The sequence below is a fragment of the Anser cygnoides genome, chromosome 2 (assembly GCF_040182565.1).
Source record: "Anser cygnoides isolate HZ-2024a breed goose chromosome 2, Taihu_goose_T2T_genome, whole genome shotgun sequence".
In the NCBI taxonomy this organism is placed as follows: domain Eukaryota; kingdom Metazoa; phylum Chordata; class Aves; order Anseriformes; family Anatidae; genus Anser; species Anser cygnoides.
The window spans coordinates 109167340-109186656 of record NC_089874.1 but is presented as its reverse complement, the minus strand read 5'-3'; the positions used below and the strand labels follow the sequence as shown (position 1 = coordinate 109186656).

The 19317-nt window shown below is 39.2% G+C and overlaps 1 protein-coding gene across 2 annotated transcripts in view; it reads left to right on the top strand.

Moving 5' to 3' along the window:
- The window catches only part of RAB31 (RAB31, member RAS oncogene family), a 63711-nt gene extending 45467 nt beyond the window's left edge, over positions 1-18244 (top strand). For both annotated transcript variants that reach the window (XM_048077111.2, XM_048077112.2), the window contains exons 6-7: positions 2798-2907; positions 13904-18244. In XM_048077111.2, the coding sequence (XP_047933068.1) occupies positions 2798-2907; positions 13904-14001 (208 nt within the window). In that variant the 3' untranslated portion in view covers positions 14002-18244. The remainder of the gene's footprint in view (positions 1-2797; positions 2908-13903) is intronic.
- Positions 18245-19317: the final 1073 nt, after the last annotated feature.

The window sequence follows — 19317 nt, the reverse complement described above, 5'->3', positions numbered from 1 at the left end:
CGATATGTGTCCTGTCCTTCTGACAGGTCATTAAAAAATAGTTTCAAAGGCAGAAGCTGAGATATGAACATGAAAAAGTTGTAAATACCGTATATTTATATATAAATATGAGCAATAAAGAAGTAATAGTCATAACAGCAACTGAGTAGTACTTACTTCTCTGAAAATATGGTGCACCTTCTTAACATATCATGTTCACTGGAAAGTGCCAGACCCTTGGTTAGAGAATTCGGCAGAAATTCCTGCTCAGATCTTTCCCCTATTCATCTGGAATATTTATTTATTTCAGTAACTATTCAGAAAATCTCAATGGGGATTGAATCAACAGAACGCTTTAGAAAGCATAAAATGAAATAATTGATGAATTTCAAAACAGGTATTCTTCTAACTTTCCCTGTAGGCCTGGAACTGTCTCAACTTTCTGAACACTACGATGGTGGCTCTTGCCTTCTTCACCCATCTTAATGTTTATTCATTTATTTGCCTAGAGTTTGACCATTTGTGCTTTTTCTTTTGGACAAGGTAGAATCTTAGCCGTGTTGACGTTCAGGCTGTGTATAAATCAAGCGGAGTTTTCAGTTCCAGCAGCACTGGAGGGAGATGCTTACTGCCCATGTGCTGTGGAAGTTTATAGGCTTCGTTTAGAAATGTCATCAGAGAGGGCTCAGAAGTTTTGTGGCGCTTCCTTGGAATATTGTCACGTGCTGCTGTTTTATCTTTTCCTGGAATGCTGAAGTTCGCTTTCTTATATAAATTACAGCAAGTCTGCATTACATAACCCCATGCTCTGAAATGTCTGCTTTACTGTGGTTTGAATATTAAGCTATGTAGTTAAGTTCCTTTTTTTTTTTTTTTTTTTTTTTTATATCTCAGCAGCCATCCAGAGATGGCAATACCTTTCATGATAAAGGCCAAGGTGCCATTTCACAATTAGCGAGGGGAATGCTGCTTTCACTGTGCCTTCTACAATAGAAAGGCATGTAATGAAAAGAAGCAAGTAGTGGAAGCAAGCTCTAGATACTGTAATTGCAGTCTAATTTTTTGGAAACCATTTGTAATAAATCAGGCAATTATTCTGCCTCTCTAAATCTTTCCCCTGAGCAGCAGACCTAAATTATTTAAAATAATATACCTCCATAAACTAACTGGGAAATTACATTGTTGCGCTCCCACTTCTGTTAAAGTCCAAGGCACTGGTAATAGGATGAAATTGTACCAGGAATCTCTGGATTAGTATGTCACAGCTGTGGGGTGAAGGGGTTGAAGCAAACTCTGTGCAACACGCAACAGTAAAGCCAGGCAAAACACAGCAGTTGAAATACTGAACAACTGGAAATAAAAGTAGTACTGGCACCCTGGTATTTCAACATGTGTTCACACGTTAACATTCAGTTTCTGTTTCTGAGATGTTGCTCAAATCAGGAAGAGCGGTGGTTACAGATAATGGCAGGCACAGCCAGGATCAGCTTAGCCACCTGGGTCAGGCAGATACAACATCAGCATGGGGCTTGCTTTGTGTCTGAAGCAGTTATTTTGCATGTTGTAAACTGCATTTACCAACTTTACATGCATGAAGCCCTAGCTACGAAATGAGGACATTCTACCTGTGATTTTAGGATGGCGTCACTTTGGTGACATGGCACGGATTGTTTTTTTTCCCCCAGCGAACCTGGTACACTCAAATTGTTCTTGCCAATGCGCTTGGAGTCAATGGCTTTCATATTTCTTTTCAGAGTCTGCCTTACTTTCCTGCACATTACAAACACTTAGACATATGATGCTCTTATTGTTTTCTTCCACAGTAATCATACCCTATGTTGTTTGAATACTTGTTAAGGACAGTACTGCTGCCGGCTGCATCAGCAGAGCTGTAGGTCTTTTGCTATTATTTTAATGCTTTTCTTATTAAGGTCATGTTTAAAAGACAAATAAATGGGGTTGTCATTTAAATTATCTCCCTTCTTTCAAGGCGTGAATTCAACAGCAGGTCAAGAAATCTGTAAATCAGTCATTGGTGAAATATGGACATTTTGAGTGTGACTAAATGACGAAAGAAAAAGATGACTTCTTTTGCAGGGAGGAAGAGCATACTAATGCTTTTCTGATTAGGCTGTGTTTAATGTTTCAGTGTTGCACTGCAGGAAGCTTCAGATTTATTTAAAGTATGTGGTGATAGTGAACTGACAGTATTCAGCTGCAACGTTGTTTTTAAGTGTGTTTCTGTCAGGCAAAGTTCAGGTAGAGAGGCTTCCGTGACCACCTGAAACGTGTATCTTAATTATGTCATTTTATGTGTATGAGAAAGAAGAAAAAAGAACATGAAAATGAAGCTATTTCGGAGGATGATGGGCAATAGCTGTGCCTGGAGATATTTGGGGCACTTTAACCCACAGTACTGTTGTGATAATCTTGTTTTTAAGAACCCTCTGAAAGGAGTTCTTCTTGAAGGAAATTGGGTACACGATCAAAAGGGTTAATTTGAATAAACATGTATGTTCTGGATCTGGTTACCTTCCAAATATTACTACGCCACACATTCAAAAAGCAAACAAGCAAAACCCAGGGCCTTTACAAATTATTTTGTGAAGTCCACAATGGTCTTTTTTATCTTGGATCTGTCTGTCGTGAGTTATTTTGCTGTATCTATGTGGGCCAGGGTGGAAGCAAGTATCACATGGTTTGTCAACACATATTAATCATTCTGAGAAAAAGATTTGAGAAATTACAACAAAGAAGCTATTTTTTTAAATTAAATTCTTTTTTGAAAAACTGCTTTCTTTTGTCAATTTTCTTATAGGGAGGTTCCTATCAAGGATGCCAAAGAATATGCAGAATCTATAGGTGCAATTGTTGTTGAAACCAGTGCAAAGAATGCTGTTAACATTGAAGAACTCTTTCAAGGAATAAGTAAGTAAATTAGTTTATAAAAAAGATTTTATTTATTTATTTTAAATGGTGATTGTTTAGAGGGCTTCTGGAAATGGTTGTCTGTTTCGGGTCTAAAATCTTCTTTCCCAAGGACATCAAGAAATTCGTTAGGCCAGTAGTGTGGCTGCTTTTTATGCAGATGTAAGCTAAGAGTGACTTTGAATGTGCTAGAGCAAAACATAGTAGATATAGGGTAGGCCTCTTCCTTCTAAATCTGTGTCTAAATCCCAAACTGGGTCATATCTTCTGTTTCAGACCAAGTCTGCTGTAGAGGAAATACTGTTGATCTTATCATTGTGTTGATAAAAACATAAATGTTGAGAAATGTGCCTGGAGGGCTACAACAAGTAGAAAATAGTCATTCCAGTGGAATCCATTTAAAAAAAAAAAAAGTTCTCTCCAAGTCTTTTAAACAAGATGGGGCTGACATTCCTCACAAGGATCAGAAAAAATGTCTGGTTCAGTTTGTGTCCTACGAATTCCAGTTTGGGTCTCTGGCTGAGAGTGGGAGGAATCACAGGACCTTGTGGGCTGAAAGGGACCTCAGGAGACCTTCAGTCCAACTTCTTGCTCAAAGCAGACTTGCTAGTGAGTTCAGACCAGGTTGCTCAGGCCTTTTTCCAGCTGGGCCCAAGGGCAGATGTCCCACAACCTCTCTGGGCAGCCAAATCCAGTACTTAAATAGTCCTCACAGTGGCATGGCCCTCTCCCTCCACCACACCCCATATCAAGTCAGAACCTCCCCTGGTTCAATTCTTAGCCGCTGCCACACCAGTTTGCCAACATTTTTATGTTGTGGTGCCCCAAACTGGATGCATTACTTAGCAGGCGTTAACGCTACCTAGAGGGAGCTAAACACTTCACTTGATCTACTGGCTTACGTGTTGTTGGTATGACTCAGGATGCTGTTGGCCACCTTTGCTGCCAGGGAGCACTGCTGGCTTGTGCTCAGCTTGCTGCCCACAGGTCCTTTAGGGCAGAGCTTCTCCCTGGGCTGCCAGTCCCCAGGGAGTCCTGTAGCCAGGAGCTCTTCCTTTCCCCGTGAAGGACTTGGCATTTGTCCTTTCTGAATCACACAATGCTCCTGTTGTCTCACTCCTTCTAGCCTAATGCCCTCTGAACAGCAGCCCTGCCCTCAACCGTGTTGACTGCACTTTTGATCTTGTCATTGTCTGCAGGCTTGGAGTAGATGCATATTTTTTCTCCTTCAGGTCACCAATATAAAAGATATTAAGCAAGGTACCTGAAGTTCTTGTCTTGTAACTGGCTTACAGGTAGATACATACTGTTAACTAGTGGCCTTTAAGTCTGATGATCCAGCCAAATTTTCATGCAGCTAATAGTCTACCTATCTAGACTATAAAAGCCCGACTTGTGTATATCAGGGTGCTGTAGGAGAAAATGTTGAAAACCTTGCTGAAGTCAAGGTAAGATTACATCCAGTTCTCTCCCCTCATCGCAGATCCAGCAATATTATCATTTAGGGCAATAAGGCTGGTCAGGTATGGTTTACCCTTGTTAAGCCCATGCTGACTGGTCCTGTTCACCTTCTTTACCTTCACGTGCTCAGAAGCAGCTTCTGAGAGGATTTGTTCCAAGTTTTTTCCAGGAAGCAGAGTAAGGCTGACCACCCTCTAGTTCCCAGGCTTATTATTCTTGCCCTTTTGGAAGACAGATGTAACATTTGCCTTTCTTCAGTCATAGGGGACCTCCCTCAATGTCCCAAACCTTTCAAATATGATAGAGATCATAAAAATCAGCTTTGCAGTGACGTTGGCTTTCCTTCTCTCTGCACCCTCAGGCCTGTAGGGGTTGAGATTTCTTAAAAGCTCCATGACTTGATCCTCTTCTGTCACTGGTGGTTCCTCCTCTCCCCGAACCCTGTTTTTTGGGGTGCAGAGGCCTAGGAGACAGCATGTCCAGCTCAACCTCACCTTTGTTTCTCTAAGGTCTTCATTTTATTTCCCTTCACGTATTCATAATCAGCTTGTATTATCTATTGTGTTTTGCCTGAGATAGGCCTGTTCAAGTACTGCTTAGCTTGCATGGGTTATATTTGAAATTGTCAATGAGAACTGATATTCTTAGAATACATCTACCTTTCTGTTACGTCCTTTAAAAAAGGGCGAATGTGTAACATGGCTGTCTGGAGGAACCGGTTCTTCCTTGTGATAGTTTACTTCCTTGCCTGTCTCTGACGGTTGTGAATGTTCTAGCGGAGGAACTCATCCTTGCCACGTAATTAGATAATTAGTTTCCATTTTTGATAGGCAGCGCTGCAGCTGGCAGCATGAACTGCCCCTAATAATGGGTATATTAGATGAGGAAAATCAGCTAAATTGAATTTAGTATGAACTAGATAAGCAGGCAAGTGCACTTAATACCACAGGCAATTATTTCTATATATAGAAATATTAGGTCTCAGTGGATGTACTCGTGACTTTATCAAGTACTCAGAGGAGAGAAAGGAGAGATTTGGTAGTATGTGTTCACAGAAATACAGTGAAAACCAAGTGAAAAATGCTTAGCTAGCAGGAGGATGAATTAATATGATTGACTGACCAAAGGGATAACTTTCTGATGCCTTAACACCACTTCAGTCGTTGTATTTAGGGCTCCAGTGAGCAGGCTGCAACTTCAAAAATAGTCTGTCTTTGGAACGAGTTGCATGGCAGCATTTCTGCCTTTTCTGTGCATGAAGCCCCTCTGTGGGGCTCCAACTCTGTTGACAGTTTTATTCACGCGGTGTCCTGTAAGCCTTGCTGCTGCTTTGGGTTTGCTTTCATGCTGCCTGAGAGATTGTGCCCTTCTCACTGTGCTTCTGTAGAAGGGCATGGTGCAGCTCCCCAGCCGCATAGCAGAGGCAGCAGCTATTGTGCAGAGTGGCTCTTGTAGGTATGCTTTCTTAATGTATTGTCTGTTTTGCAGTCTGGATTTAAGAGGAGACTCCAACACGTGTGGAGAATTTCTCCATTAAAAACCTTCCCAAAATAGATGCAGCAAACAGAAAGGGTAGACTACACTTTAATTTATCTAAAAAGTTACTTTCTGATTGCTTACACTTTATATTTCCAAGGATGTTTGAACATAACCATTTCAGCTTTCTAAAGTGGATAACAGCTGTCTCTTTTTCAGGGAAAATATTGTGACTGGAGTGAAATAGTATAATGGGAAAAAATTACTCCATGTAATGAGATAGAGAAGGTGGAAAATAAGAGGGAAACTGGGTTGTTTTGCTGACAACCAGATAAATCTTGACAAAATTATGGAGGTTATAGACAGATCACTTCATTTATAAAGTTACTGTGCTACATTATTTTTAAAAGATCTTTTTATTTTTGATAAGTCTCAGGATTTGAGGATTTGGCTGCTTTGAGGTATGTCTAAGTTGCAGAGCCTTAAAGCAAATATGTTATCCTTAATTCTTCCCAAGAAAATGCAAGGTGTGAAAGACTAGAATCTGCAAAAACTTTTCATTTTTGACAATGGGGCAAATGTTGTGGGACAGGGACTCTGCAGGCAGTATACTTAGCCCAATAAAGTTGGGGATGCAGACTGAGCAAAAGAGTCAGCAAAGTCAGTGTCCTCTGTGCTGGAGAGTTTTCACTGAGCTGCATAATCAAATGCAGCTCCTGGCTGTCTGTTGTACCTCTGTGATTTCAGACGGCAAGCCACTCAACTTAGCCTGATTACATTTAGCAGCGCCTGACTGAAGGCTTGCTGTGATTGTGAAACATCACATGGCTGCTTATTTCTCTGTAAACAAGAAAAGAATGTCATTAGTACAGTCATATATTCCCTGCTTGGATTAAATTTTTCCAGATGACTTTCTTGAAAGGTTTTTGGCATCAAAAGGGTTTCAAATTTCTTTTATATATAAAAAAAGATTGTATATAAAGATCATGTAATTATATATATATTTAATGTGTTCTACTAGTTGTGTTGTTTATGTTTGTAAGGGTTTTTTATTTTTGTTTAAAAGATAAGTGTCTATGCAAGTGAATGTTAATTAAGTTTTGATTCCCAGCCTTAGAAGGATCACAGCCCTAGGAGATGCTGGGAACTCGCCACTTGTATAGACTTCAGCAACGGCAAAAATGCCAGGAATGTATTAAAAATAGTGGTAAAAGTTGTGGATGTGTGTTGGGTCACACCATGTCTGTATGTCCCTTCTTGTTTATGGGTACACTGTAGTACACTGACCACTGATTGTGCCTGTGAAGGCAGCTTACCCATCAGGTTTTAAATGACTAAACGAGCTTCCCCAAGTGTACTGCTTCCCCAAGCAATCACACCCTTGTAATTTTCAAACGCCCGCTCATTTAACAAGTAAAACAAGCCTTAGTTACATTATTCAAATCTGGTACACACCCAGCTGTTTGTCTTCAGTGTGTGTGTATACTGCCTGTTATCTGAGCACGGAGGTGCCCCAGAAACGAGAGAGAAGATTACATAAAAGCCACCTCTGCGAACGACAGAGCTGAGATGTACCTCCCAGGTTAACAGCCCTTTGCCTCCGCAGGTCCAAAGGTAAACAGGCAGTGGGACAAGCAAGCTGCTGAAGAATACCTAGCCAAATGAAATAGGAAACAACCATGTGCTTAAGCAACAAATAAACTCTGGATGTACATTATTTCTTCAAGTCTGGCAAACATAGGGGCCTGCGCTACCAAAGGAACCAAGGCTGGAGTATTTCAGCACCTTCTGTGAAATGAGGAATAGGATTATCGGGGTTTCTCTGCAGAAGGCTTGTAAAGAGCTGTTATCACACTCAGTCTTACTGAGGCTAGTACTAAGAGCATGAGACGGGCTTATGTTTTACAATCCATAGAAGAAAGTTCTTCCTAGAGTAGGCTTGCTAATTAGAGCAGAGAGTTTCTGTCTCTGGATACAACCTTTCATGTGGTAAACGCTCAGTTATACACATATGAAGCCATTGATTTTCTGATGCCTTGCCAGCAGCTCGTATATTGAATATTTAATGTAACCCAAATACTTGTTTCCTAGAAATACTGGGAGATTAAAAAACAACAACAATGAAAAAGACCCTCTGGAGTTTACAACTTAACCACTTGTACACTCAACAAACTGCAGAGGAATGTATAAAATGGCCTTACTTGCATGAATGGAGTTGTAGGTGGGCTTTGTGTGGCTTTCATCCTGTTATCTGCTGATATGCAGAGATCTGCGAACCACTGTGGAGAGGTCTATGAAAGACATTTTAAGCAAATCAAGTACTTCTACGCTACAGTGCAATTCACATGCCACTTTTGGCATGTGATTTGCTATAACCCAAGCTCATAACTGAATTTTTGTGGGAGGCATTCACAATACTGTAAAAGATGGAAGAAAATTACTCTAACTTATAAATGTTTGAGATTCTATTCTTTACAGTTTACTCTCCCCGTGTTATAGGATTATTTCTCCTCTTGCTTTCAAAATTTTAATTAGTGAGGCGAAATTTACTGGCCTTTGGACTACTCTTAAAGTTAAATTTGTAAGGGCCTGGAATTCTCTCCAACCATAGGCAAGCTTTTCAACATAAACAAGTCAGTAAACCAAAACAGACCCAAATTAATTACAGCAGGACCTCAACTCAAGATTGGAGCTCTTATTAATTAAAGGCATTAGGCTTCCTGTTATTTACTTTGATGCATATAAGATATGTCTTTTTTTTTTTTTCTGATGATTTTGATTACATAAACAGTATTGCCACTTGCCCTAACAAGAACTTGAATGTCACAATTCTATCCTTTTGCTTAAAAAAAAAAAAACTCAGTTGGAGATGCTATTAGATATGCTATTAGTAGCATTAAAATAATTGCAACCTAACTATGTTCAATTATGCAATGTCCTTTATTGTAAACGTGTGCTACCTTGCATGAAAATTTACTGCGTGAAGTAAGCAGCCATCAGCTCCATAAATTGGGAAAATTCTGCTTCACTGCAAGTATGGGGGAGAAGAGGAAAATAGAGACCGACTACTGGGACAAACTTTATAACCCGCATAAGAGACACGTGGATAATCTACCATACCAGTGAAACTGGTTTCAAAGGATGAAAGGATTTTGGGGAGATAAGAAGTGTGACTGCCATAAGTCCCACAAGTGCACAAAGGGTCACGTATGCAAATGCCAAAACTGTTGGGTAAGATGTGCCTGCTGCATTCTGCCGTGCATTCACGGATGGCTGGCTTTGCTAATATGGTTTATAGAAAGCAGTACTTTGCAGGGGTTCACCTTGCTGTGATACAGCTAGCAATTTTAGGAGGAGATTTTGGCCACTGTCTAACCATTGTACTTGAGGCAGCCCAGCTTTTCTCAGGTGAGCCACAGCAAGCACATTGCCAGAAAGCTGGGGCAGCCGTTAGGCTGCTGCTCTGGAGCCAAGTGAGATGGATTTCACGTCCCACCCTAACAAAAATGCCCCCTTCCTCCAGCCTCCTCTCCCCAACCCCCCAGTGTTGTACACCATTTTCAGAAAGAGAACAGGTGGGAGAAATGCACAGAGCCACAGTGTGCAGCACCACAGTGCATTGCCTCTTACCCTTAGCAGAATTGTAGTTTTGTTAGATAACAGGACTGTGCTTCTTTTGGGCTTGAATTCCATCACTTGGATGTGCCAGCTAAGGTTGATCGCATCACATCCATTTTCCTTTCTCCTACACACACTAATTGACTATCTGTTCAGCGCTTACAACTGGAGGATCACATTCAAAAAGGAACAAAGAGAGCAGATTTTATTACTGTGGTGATGCGTCATGCTTCCAGCTGCAGCAGAGCAATCCCCATCTGCCTTTCTTCAAGATCTTCTTGCAGAGCTGTCACCCAGTCCCTGTTGCCTCTTTTGCTTCCTCCTCCAGTTTTCTTTTTTCTCCCTTCTTATTTAGTTTACCTCTTGTCCCTCCCTCCCTTCCTTTGCCTCTGGCACTCTCAGAACCACAATTCCCAGAGTGCCAATTAATCTCTTTGCATTACAAATCTCCGATCCAAAAGCAGGAGTTGGAACTCAGCCGGGCGTTGGAGAAGACCCTGACCTTCATTCTGGACTGCCTCAGCCCAACTCAGACATGCCAGAAAGGGGGAGATACAGCTGATTTAGTGCTTCCCACCTGTTAACCTGGAAAGTTCACTTCAGAACCTTGATACTTCTGTAATTCTACATTGAGCAGTCTGTTGTGATGCTTATTATTTTATACGTGATTATGTGCTTATTGGAATGAGATCATGGAGGACCTCAAGGCCTCTGCATAGAGGTGAATGTTTACAAACAATTTCATTACATAAAATAATCTATGAAACATGCTCTAAACATTAGCGAAATTAAATCAAAATATGTAATTACATAATTAATGCAGGTGCAAAATCTAATTTTAAGTCACAGTCAATAGACTTGACTCCATGTAAGTGTCAGTGATGGGAACCATATGGAGCATTATATTGCCTCTAGCAGAATGATTTAATAATAAATCTGTAAGTTTCCCCTTTTACCAGTTCTTAGATAAAGGTATGCACATCTATTTTTCTCTAATCAGCTATTTCATCTGGAATCCTAAAGCATGTGCTTGGTATTCTTTTGTCAAATGGTAAGCTGGCTGGCTGTATCCTGCTCTGTAAAATGTGGAAAAGGTATTCTTTTTATGGTCTAGTTTGTTAAGTTAAGCAATAGAAGAGTTCCATATCCCATAGAACTTTTGAGCTAGTTCAATCTTAACAGAGCAATATTCAGTCTGAGGAGGAACTGTCTTAATCTATTTATTTCTTGAGCAGAGAATTGTTGGGCCAAATGTCGGGGCACTACTGCTCCTATCTGGTGTCAACTGCAGAAAATTAACAGTGCTGTAGGTTATAAAAGGTATATGGGCATTTTTTTTTTTCCTCTGGAACAGAAGTTATGTATGCCAGTGAAAAATACTTTTAAATGAGTATATACTTTTAAAAAATTAATTCAGTTTATAACCTCTATTGATCTTGACTCAGTGCCAGCTGGACTGTTTTGGTGTCAGCAATATTAACGCTATGTTTATCAATAGCTGAATTACAACATGAGATGATGACAATCCTTTTAGGTAGCAATAGCAGTTGAGCTGTTTCAGAAGCACCAAATGCAGATGAAGGCTCAGCATTTCTCTGCTAATCCTTCATGTTTTTTTGCAACTTAAACCTTTCCCTGTTACAATGCGGTTGTGAGACTGGCTGTTAAGGAGGCCCAGGGGGAGACGATCAGCCACACAGGTTTCTGGCTGGTTATTTTCCTATTACCTAGATCCATTGCTTTCTGTAATGAAAGCACGCTCTCTAAAATTAATGCCATTTCCCACGACTCTCAGTGAAGAATCACCATACCGTTTGCTGTGGAGCCGGTTCCCAGTTAGTTATTAGACTGAGTTTCATGCTCCAGCAGAAGTTACTCCTGTCAGCTCCTCATCGGATGGTAAAAGTTCCCTGGGCAGGGATAAGTTTTGTTACTAAAATTAAAATGATTTAACTTGATGGGTGAACAAATCTTGTAATAGGAGGAATAATGAGTGAGAGCAAACTCACCTACTAAAAACAATACAAAACAAACAAACAAAACAAACAAAAGAAAACCTTGTAAACTTTTAAGCTGTTTAAAACTTTATTTCCTTGTGTTGAATTCAAGGGGGGATATCCAAACAACAGAAAACATGAGTGGTTAATGACAAACAGTACTTAAGGTCAAAGCCCAGAATAATTAATCAGCAAATATTATGCCTAGAGATTTTTCTCTTTATGCTTGGTATCTGTTATCTGCTTTTTTTAAAAAATCGTTATGAGAAATGAAACAAACCAAGGTGATTCTTAACTATGTGTATGGTGTCCTGCCCTGAACTGGCCAAAGTGTTTGCTGACCTTGAAGCTTACAATGTTTTTGCTCCAAAGATAAGCTTGCCTTCTTGTTTGCATACCATCAAAGTGCTATAGAAAATATTTTAAACTTATAAGAACTATGAAATACTGGATGAGAAACAGATAGAGATAATAAGTGTTTAATGTGGACTTCTAAAATAAAAGTTAAGCTAGTTTGCCTGTAAGAGCTTTCCTCTTCCCAACTTACTGTAAGAAGAAACAAATGTTTAGGGATTGTTTGCTTAATGGTATCTTATGGAAACCGTGTCCATAGATTCCAACTGTTTTTAGCTACATTGTGCTCTGGGACAAATGGGCAGGTTTTTATTTTACCTGGAAATGGTAGGTATGTCTCTAAAATGACAACATTATCTTCTCGGAAAGCCTCATACAGATAATATGTTCTTCACAATTTCTAAAGCTTTTACGAATTAGTGGAGACAGTCTCCAAACAAAGCTGATAGAACTGATTACATCCTAATATCCCTGACCACCTATTCTGCTTTTTATTTTACCTCAGAAGGGCACTTAGATTATGGCTAGATTTCTTGCTTGCATGCAGGGTGTAAAGTTGATATTTTACTGACCTAAAGTAGAGTGCAGAGTTGTAATGACAGTGCTTATACGTGCTTAAGCCCTCAAGATACTTGTTTCCTACTATGTTGGACCAGATACAGTATTTTTACCTTAGTAATATGATGAATTTTTGTCCTCTCATTCAGTTGTAGAAATACATAAGATTGTCTGCTTCAAAAGTCTCACTTTTGCTGTATAATACACCTGTTCAGAAATGATTGAACAAGATAGATGAAATTTTGATGGATTTGACCAAAGGTAATTTAGGGACAAGTTTGACCAATGAAATATTGCTGTTTGATTTCATTGGGATTGGATTTTACCTGAACGGTTTTAATTCATTTCCACCACCCTCAGGTAATTTGCAGGACTCAGGCTTCAAAGTATATAAATAATTCATGGAACGTTTGGGAAGAGAGAGCTGCGAATAAATACAGCAAAGGATGGGGAAATTTGAACTCTTAAGACCCACCTGTATTATGATCAGCTGTTCACCGAACCTTTATGTTCTCAAAGTGTCATATAACAACAGTTAAATATTTTGACTCTTGTTATTTAACACAGGTAAGAGTAAAAACAGGAGTAATTCACAGAAACTAGATTCAGCTTCAGAAAAAAATTTCCAGCAAGTCCACAGGGTAATGAGAAAGTAAGTTATCATGACTGTAACCTCTGAGATACTGAAAGAGAGATGACACAGTAGGTGTAATGGAAAAGCCAGGCCTGACCAAAGACAGAGACCAAGGTTGGACTTGGGAAGATCTTGTTTTTCCTCTTATAGTTCTGATTATTGAGCATATTATGGTACGTTGTCCATAAGTGGATAAGCCAGTTAGACCAAAGATGCAGCAGTACACAGGGTAGAGACGTGGATCAGTGCTTTATGCCCTGGGGGAGATCTCTAGATCTTCTGTGATGGCTGAACTTCTTGCAGATGATTAAAATAATCACCCCTTAAGACTATTAAGAAGTCAGGAGAGCTGGGGATGAGTGTTGTTAATTAATAAAAGCTGTCATCCCTGGAGACATAGGTACCCCTCGAAGGACAGAGGGATTCAATAAGAACCGATTTGTTTCTTTTTTCCAAGTAGAGGCAGTATGTATTTAATTACAGTTCTTTGTAAAACTCTAGTGTACAAGGACTAAATGACATGCAGATTTAGGAGTGTCAAGATCTTGTTAAACTAGAACCATTCATGTTTAAGTGGAATTAGGAGAAAGCCAAGAATTTTCTGCATCTTAATTGTGAATTTCTAAGTAAGATAACTTTGAAATACACATGTAACAATTTCAGTGTACTTAGGGCTTTCTTTGATAGCCATATTTCATATGTCTTTTTTAGATGTTAAAACATTCTTCTTTCATAAGCAGAATGCAAGGGGAAAAGATTCAAGGTACAAAGAAGATGGTTCTTTTCTGGTGAAACTTTACAGATGTAATTCTTATGGAAACTAAATCATCCAATTGTCTGCATGTGTTGTTACTACATTGGGAAAATTGAATATGCTGTGTCTCCTCATGTATTTCAGGTCGGCAAATTCCACCCTTAGATCCTCATGAAAATGGTAACAATGGAGCAATCAAACTCGGAAAGCAGACTTCACAGACGGGTAGGCGATGCTGCTGACCCAACTTGATCTTTTGCGATTTACTTGAAAAACAACACCATTTGCTTTTTCACTGAGAAAGGACTTCATGATCTCGGTGATGTGGCTCCTTATCTTGAAAGCAGTAATTTCAATACTTCCCGTGAGTAATAATGCAAGGACCAGAAGTGGAAAGCTTTACTTCAAAGCGATTTTGCAAAACCTACTTGGAAAATCCACTCAAAATTACAATGTCTTAAGAATTCTGATTCTCTGTTTAAGCCAATGACTATTTTTTTTAATAAAAAGAACCTTTTATATTATAAATTCTAGATTTGCTACAAAAACTTCTCTTCTTACATTGCAAAGTGGACCTGGCATGTCTTTAGAGTTTTCTGTGTAACAATAGGGTGCAAAAACACACAAAACCAGAGTTTTGGCTTACAGTTTCTCTGACATCTTGCTAGCTGGACTCTGCTTCTGTATTTTCCTAAATCTGTAGCTTCATCTTCTGCTCTCGGTAAATACCAGCAAGAACTGGACTGAATTTGCTAACTAGTAAAATGGATCCAAAGGATGAGTGAGTGCAATTTTTACAGGCTACAAGTCAAAATCTGTGTCATGAGGTTGCTGTGTATGTCAAAGAAGGAATCGTCATGAACGAGACTGCTGGACCCCATGCCGTTCTCACTGCTCTGGAAAGAATGGAAGTTGCAGCCACTGCGCTTTGCCTGAAATCATTTCTTTTCCAGGGCATAGGCTTTATTAATCACTGAAATTGTAGAGAACACAAATTTCGATTTAACGTCTGTTACTTACCATGTTTCCTCCAAATCTGTGTCCCAGACCAAAGTTGTCTCTGCTAAAAGATTCCACTTCTTTATTTCTAAAAGAGTGCCACGCTGCCCCAGTGAGTCAGGAGGACTCCTTCGTTGTCTCACCTCAGCACTCCAAGAAGTCTCACTGAGGCTGTTCCAAGAATGGCAGTTCTGTACAAAAATGGTTTAAGAAAGCACCGTATAATTTGGGCTTAAAGGCTGGAATCTAATAAAACAAAATAGAATGTTTCCTTATGAATGCAATTCTGTTCATTTGTGGAATAGTCTCTTCACCAACACAGGGATCCAGTTTGGAAGACCCACTGCTTGATACATTTGAAGCTTAATGCACTTGAAAAAATATAGTGTAGAAAAATAAACCCAATAGATGGCTATGTACTGGGAATATTGTAAAACTGCATGTGTTCTCCACTTCTATCTTTTATGAATGTGTGTGATTGAGATGATAAATTATGGCTCTCTCTTCTTCATCAATTCAAATTGAAATCTGGACTAGGATAAGGAATACAGGCTTCAAAAGCAGAGTTCCACCCGCATTTCTCAGCATTCATTTGTTCGTTTACTGGGAAAGTTAAACTCAGCGCACGTTGTTGGGGGCTTTATGAAAAGTAATCAAGAGAAAAATAACTTTCTGCTATAAATTGTAAACAGACAGGCTAGAGCTGGGCTTCTGTGTTTATGCATAAAAACAGACTTTATTGCTAGGTTGTGAGATTGCTTTGATAAATAGCACAAAGTATTAGCGCTTGAACCAGAGCTGGATATACTGAACAGTATTATTTTCTTTTCTTCAGAGGGCTGAAATAATTAATGTCAGGTGGGATGTTCCCCACCTGATCTTATCTCAGAATCTAAACTACATTTTTTTTTTCACATATGCATGATGTTTCAGGTATTTTGGATTCCTTTGAAGTGCTTGAAAAGCACTTGTACTTGAAAATTTGTCCTTGGATAATGCACATAGACACAAGAGCTACCACCTGAAACGATAGTTAGGGTAAACTTTGTTTTGTCACCTATGTTGATAAAAGATCCATGCCACTGCTTAGTTGCAGCAAGTATTTTACAGATAATCCAGCGTCATTCACATGAAAATTCAGCGACAGGTGGGGAGGGAGACAGACTCCTTTAGGGACTCTCTCATCCCATCCCAGTATAAGTGCATCTGCCCAGGGTGCTTGGCTCTTTCCCTGAGCTGTTGAGGGAGCCCAGGCAGCTGCAGGAAGGCAGGGGAGGTTAACCAGGCCTGCAGTGCTAAAGAAATATCAAACTGATCGACAACACAGATTCAGGTAGTTGATGGGATCTATGACCACACGCTGCAAGAGATCTGGTCCTTCCTAAGTAAAACCCGGTCAAAGGCTAGACCTGTTACCAAGAAAACAAGATATGATTTAGCCCACATTTTAAAAGATGTTAGGAATTTTAGTTCAACGTATAACAGTTCTGCATAACTGACTTGCTAACTTTTCATAAATCTGTATGGCATCTTTCTTTTTGTAATGTGACATCTCAAAATGCATTAAATCCTACCTGAGATGTCTGAAAGCTTTGTAAGACAGTTCTACAAGTACCTTGTATAGTCTGATTTTCTGCTGGAACTGGCAATTCATGCTGGTCTGTGTGAAATAGATGTTGTCTTGAACAAGCAGCTCTCACAGCTGCCATTGAGCTGTTTGTGAATCAGTGCAGGTTGGTGAGTTACATCTTTAAATAGTGTAGAATTGGAAATTGCTACGATGGATCTCTGGCAGATTTTAAAATTCAAATGCTAGCAAAGTAGGCTAAAGGTATTTTTGCATTTGGTGGGCCAAATCTAAATTACTTTATTCTGCTTTTTGTCAAGGAAGTTTTAAATGAATAAGGATTTTGATTGAGTAAGTTCTTGAAATTTGGGTTACGGTAAGCTTCAGTGGACAACTCAGAAGTCACAGGTGAAAATATAAAGCAACTGTATTGTACAGTAGCTTGGATATTCTTTGAAGATGGGGCCAGCATTCAATGATGATGTTGTCTATCTGCTGTTTGTCAAAGCTGAAATGCAGCTTTAACTTGCCTCTTCAAACGGGGGAATGGTTGGTTTCAAAAATTGTGATTTTCGAATGTGAAATTAATGATTTCTGCTTTCTTCTGTTGCCTTCATTGTTCAGAAAGTACCACCACCGTTCTTAAACAGCCAGAAAAATGACATAGAAAAAAACAAAGTCTGAGTCAAAAGTTTCAGCAGCAATCATAATTCCTTAGTAGTTAATGGCTGGTTGAAAGCTAAATTACTGTATAGGAGCACTTAAATCTGTAGCTGATCTGCTCTAATAACAATAATAATAATAGCAATAATAATAATAGTGCTGCAGTTCTTCACTGGCCAGCTGGTGCTGGACTTGTTGAAGATTGGTTTTCCCAAGAGAGCTGTCAGCAGGACTGAAACACGAGCTGCAGTGCCAAGTATGCTTGGTGGAGTCTTGTTTGCACCATGATTCAAGGCTGTGACCGTCCAGTTGTGGGTGACTTGCTTTTCCAGCTAGTCATGAACTAGTTTAAAATAAAAAAAAAAAAAAAAAGATTATGAAGGAACTAGTTTTCATATATGCTCTGCATATGTGTGTGTATATAAGTACAGTTTTATATTGTTATGCTGACATGTAGTGTTTTCACTATGTCTGGTTCTCATATACTGCACATTGTATTCTGTAAGTACATTTTTTTTTAATGGTCATTTCATCTTTAGGAACTAAAAGCTGCAGGCTGAAGATTAGCAAGAAGATGGAGATACACATAGGTACTATTGTTGACTTGCCATTCTTATGCATGAAAATGGCATATTATAGAAAAGGTTGGCCTTGCAGACTGAGAAATCTACAAAACACCATTATTATCCAAGAATTGGGACTCAGAAGTATTGAAGTTGCACTAAAAAAGAAAAAAAAAAGAAAAAAAAAGAAAAAAAGAGGAAAATAAAAAGAGTCCAATTATTTTTGTTCAAGATACAGCAGGTCTATCTGAAGTGCTACAATATAACATGGGTATACATTAATAACTAGAAAAGTTATCTATCATCCCTTGTCTGCTCACTAATCCTTCATGGCATGTGATGATAAGCATGACTAGATGTAATGAGAGCACTCTGACTATAATCAGACCTTTTCAGTACAGTGATGATGTATTTTAGTATCCTACCGTTAATTATTTAAACCACAGTCAGTGATAAATTGTCAGTTTAAAATCACTTGCTAAGTACTTTTCCTCTGTTTTGTTTATATAAGGGCTTTGATTGGGCTGGACCCACTCGCTTCATGTATAGGATGCTGCAATCTGTTAATACTTTTATTTCTGTTTTACGTATTAATTGTATCATACCTAATAATATTTTTGCCCTAAAATGTAGTTTTTGTGTTTTATTTAACCTACAACGATTAACGCTAATAAATGTTTTAAATACCTTTGATTTGGGGACGTCTGGTTTCAATAAAGCAGAACAAAATAGGTCCTGCTTTTCACATTATTTGCTCTAGAAAAATGGCTGTCTGCGGATTGTTTAACTGGTATTTAAAATGCTGCTTGAAACGTGTGTGACTGCACTGGCCTTTTAGCAGAAGCTGAACGCATTCTGGGAGGATCCTGGAGTTCAGCCGGGCTTTCAAAAAACAGGAAAAGAGCATCTGAAAATTCCTTTCCCAAAAGTTGTTTGGCTTACCTGTTAGAAGTACCTGAGTGGCCAGTACCAGCGTGGAAATTTAGACTAGTGGCTGTCAGGAAGAAGCAAGCTTGTGGTTACCACTCGCGTGGAATAGTAAAGGTGACTAGTATGGCTCATGTGACACTCTTTCATACATTTTATTTTTGGCGGTACATTTCTTTTACTTTTTATTGATGCCCCTTGAGCATGTCTTTAGGAATTAAGAATTAACACTCCCTTAAGAAGTGTGCAGTATTTCATACTTCTTAGTGCTACTGTTTCAAGAGGCCTTTAAACTCACCTGAATTTGTTGCACTGTCTGATTCAGAGATTTAAAGTTACTACCACAGTGATGAGGACTATGAATAAAGGTCTTATTTTTTAAGGTAGAAAATAGGATTTTGGAGTAAAGCTTTTCTAACTACCATGATAAATTCAATGCACACCAATAAAAGAGAAGCACATAAGAAATCTTATCAATATCTTGAATTACAGGACCATGGTGACTAAGAAGTAGCAGGTGACTAAACCCACCATTTATCTGTGCAAGGAGAAACCAGTATTTCAATGGGGATTATGTAGGCTGTGAGCGTACATCCCATTTGAAGATACCCAGCAGGATCTGTTCCCTACTTTAAAGCATTCATAATCACGTTGAAAAATTATGTATCTCTTTCCAGCTATTCAAAAATGAAAATGAACCCAGGTACATAACCATTAACTGCTCTTTGCAGTGGTGCCCAGCGGCAGGACAAGAGGCAGCGGGCACAGCTCTGAGCACCGGGCCGCACTTGTGTGCTGTGCGGGTGGCCGAGCACTGGCACAGGCTGCCCAGAGAGGCC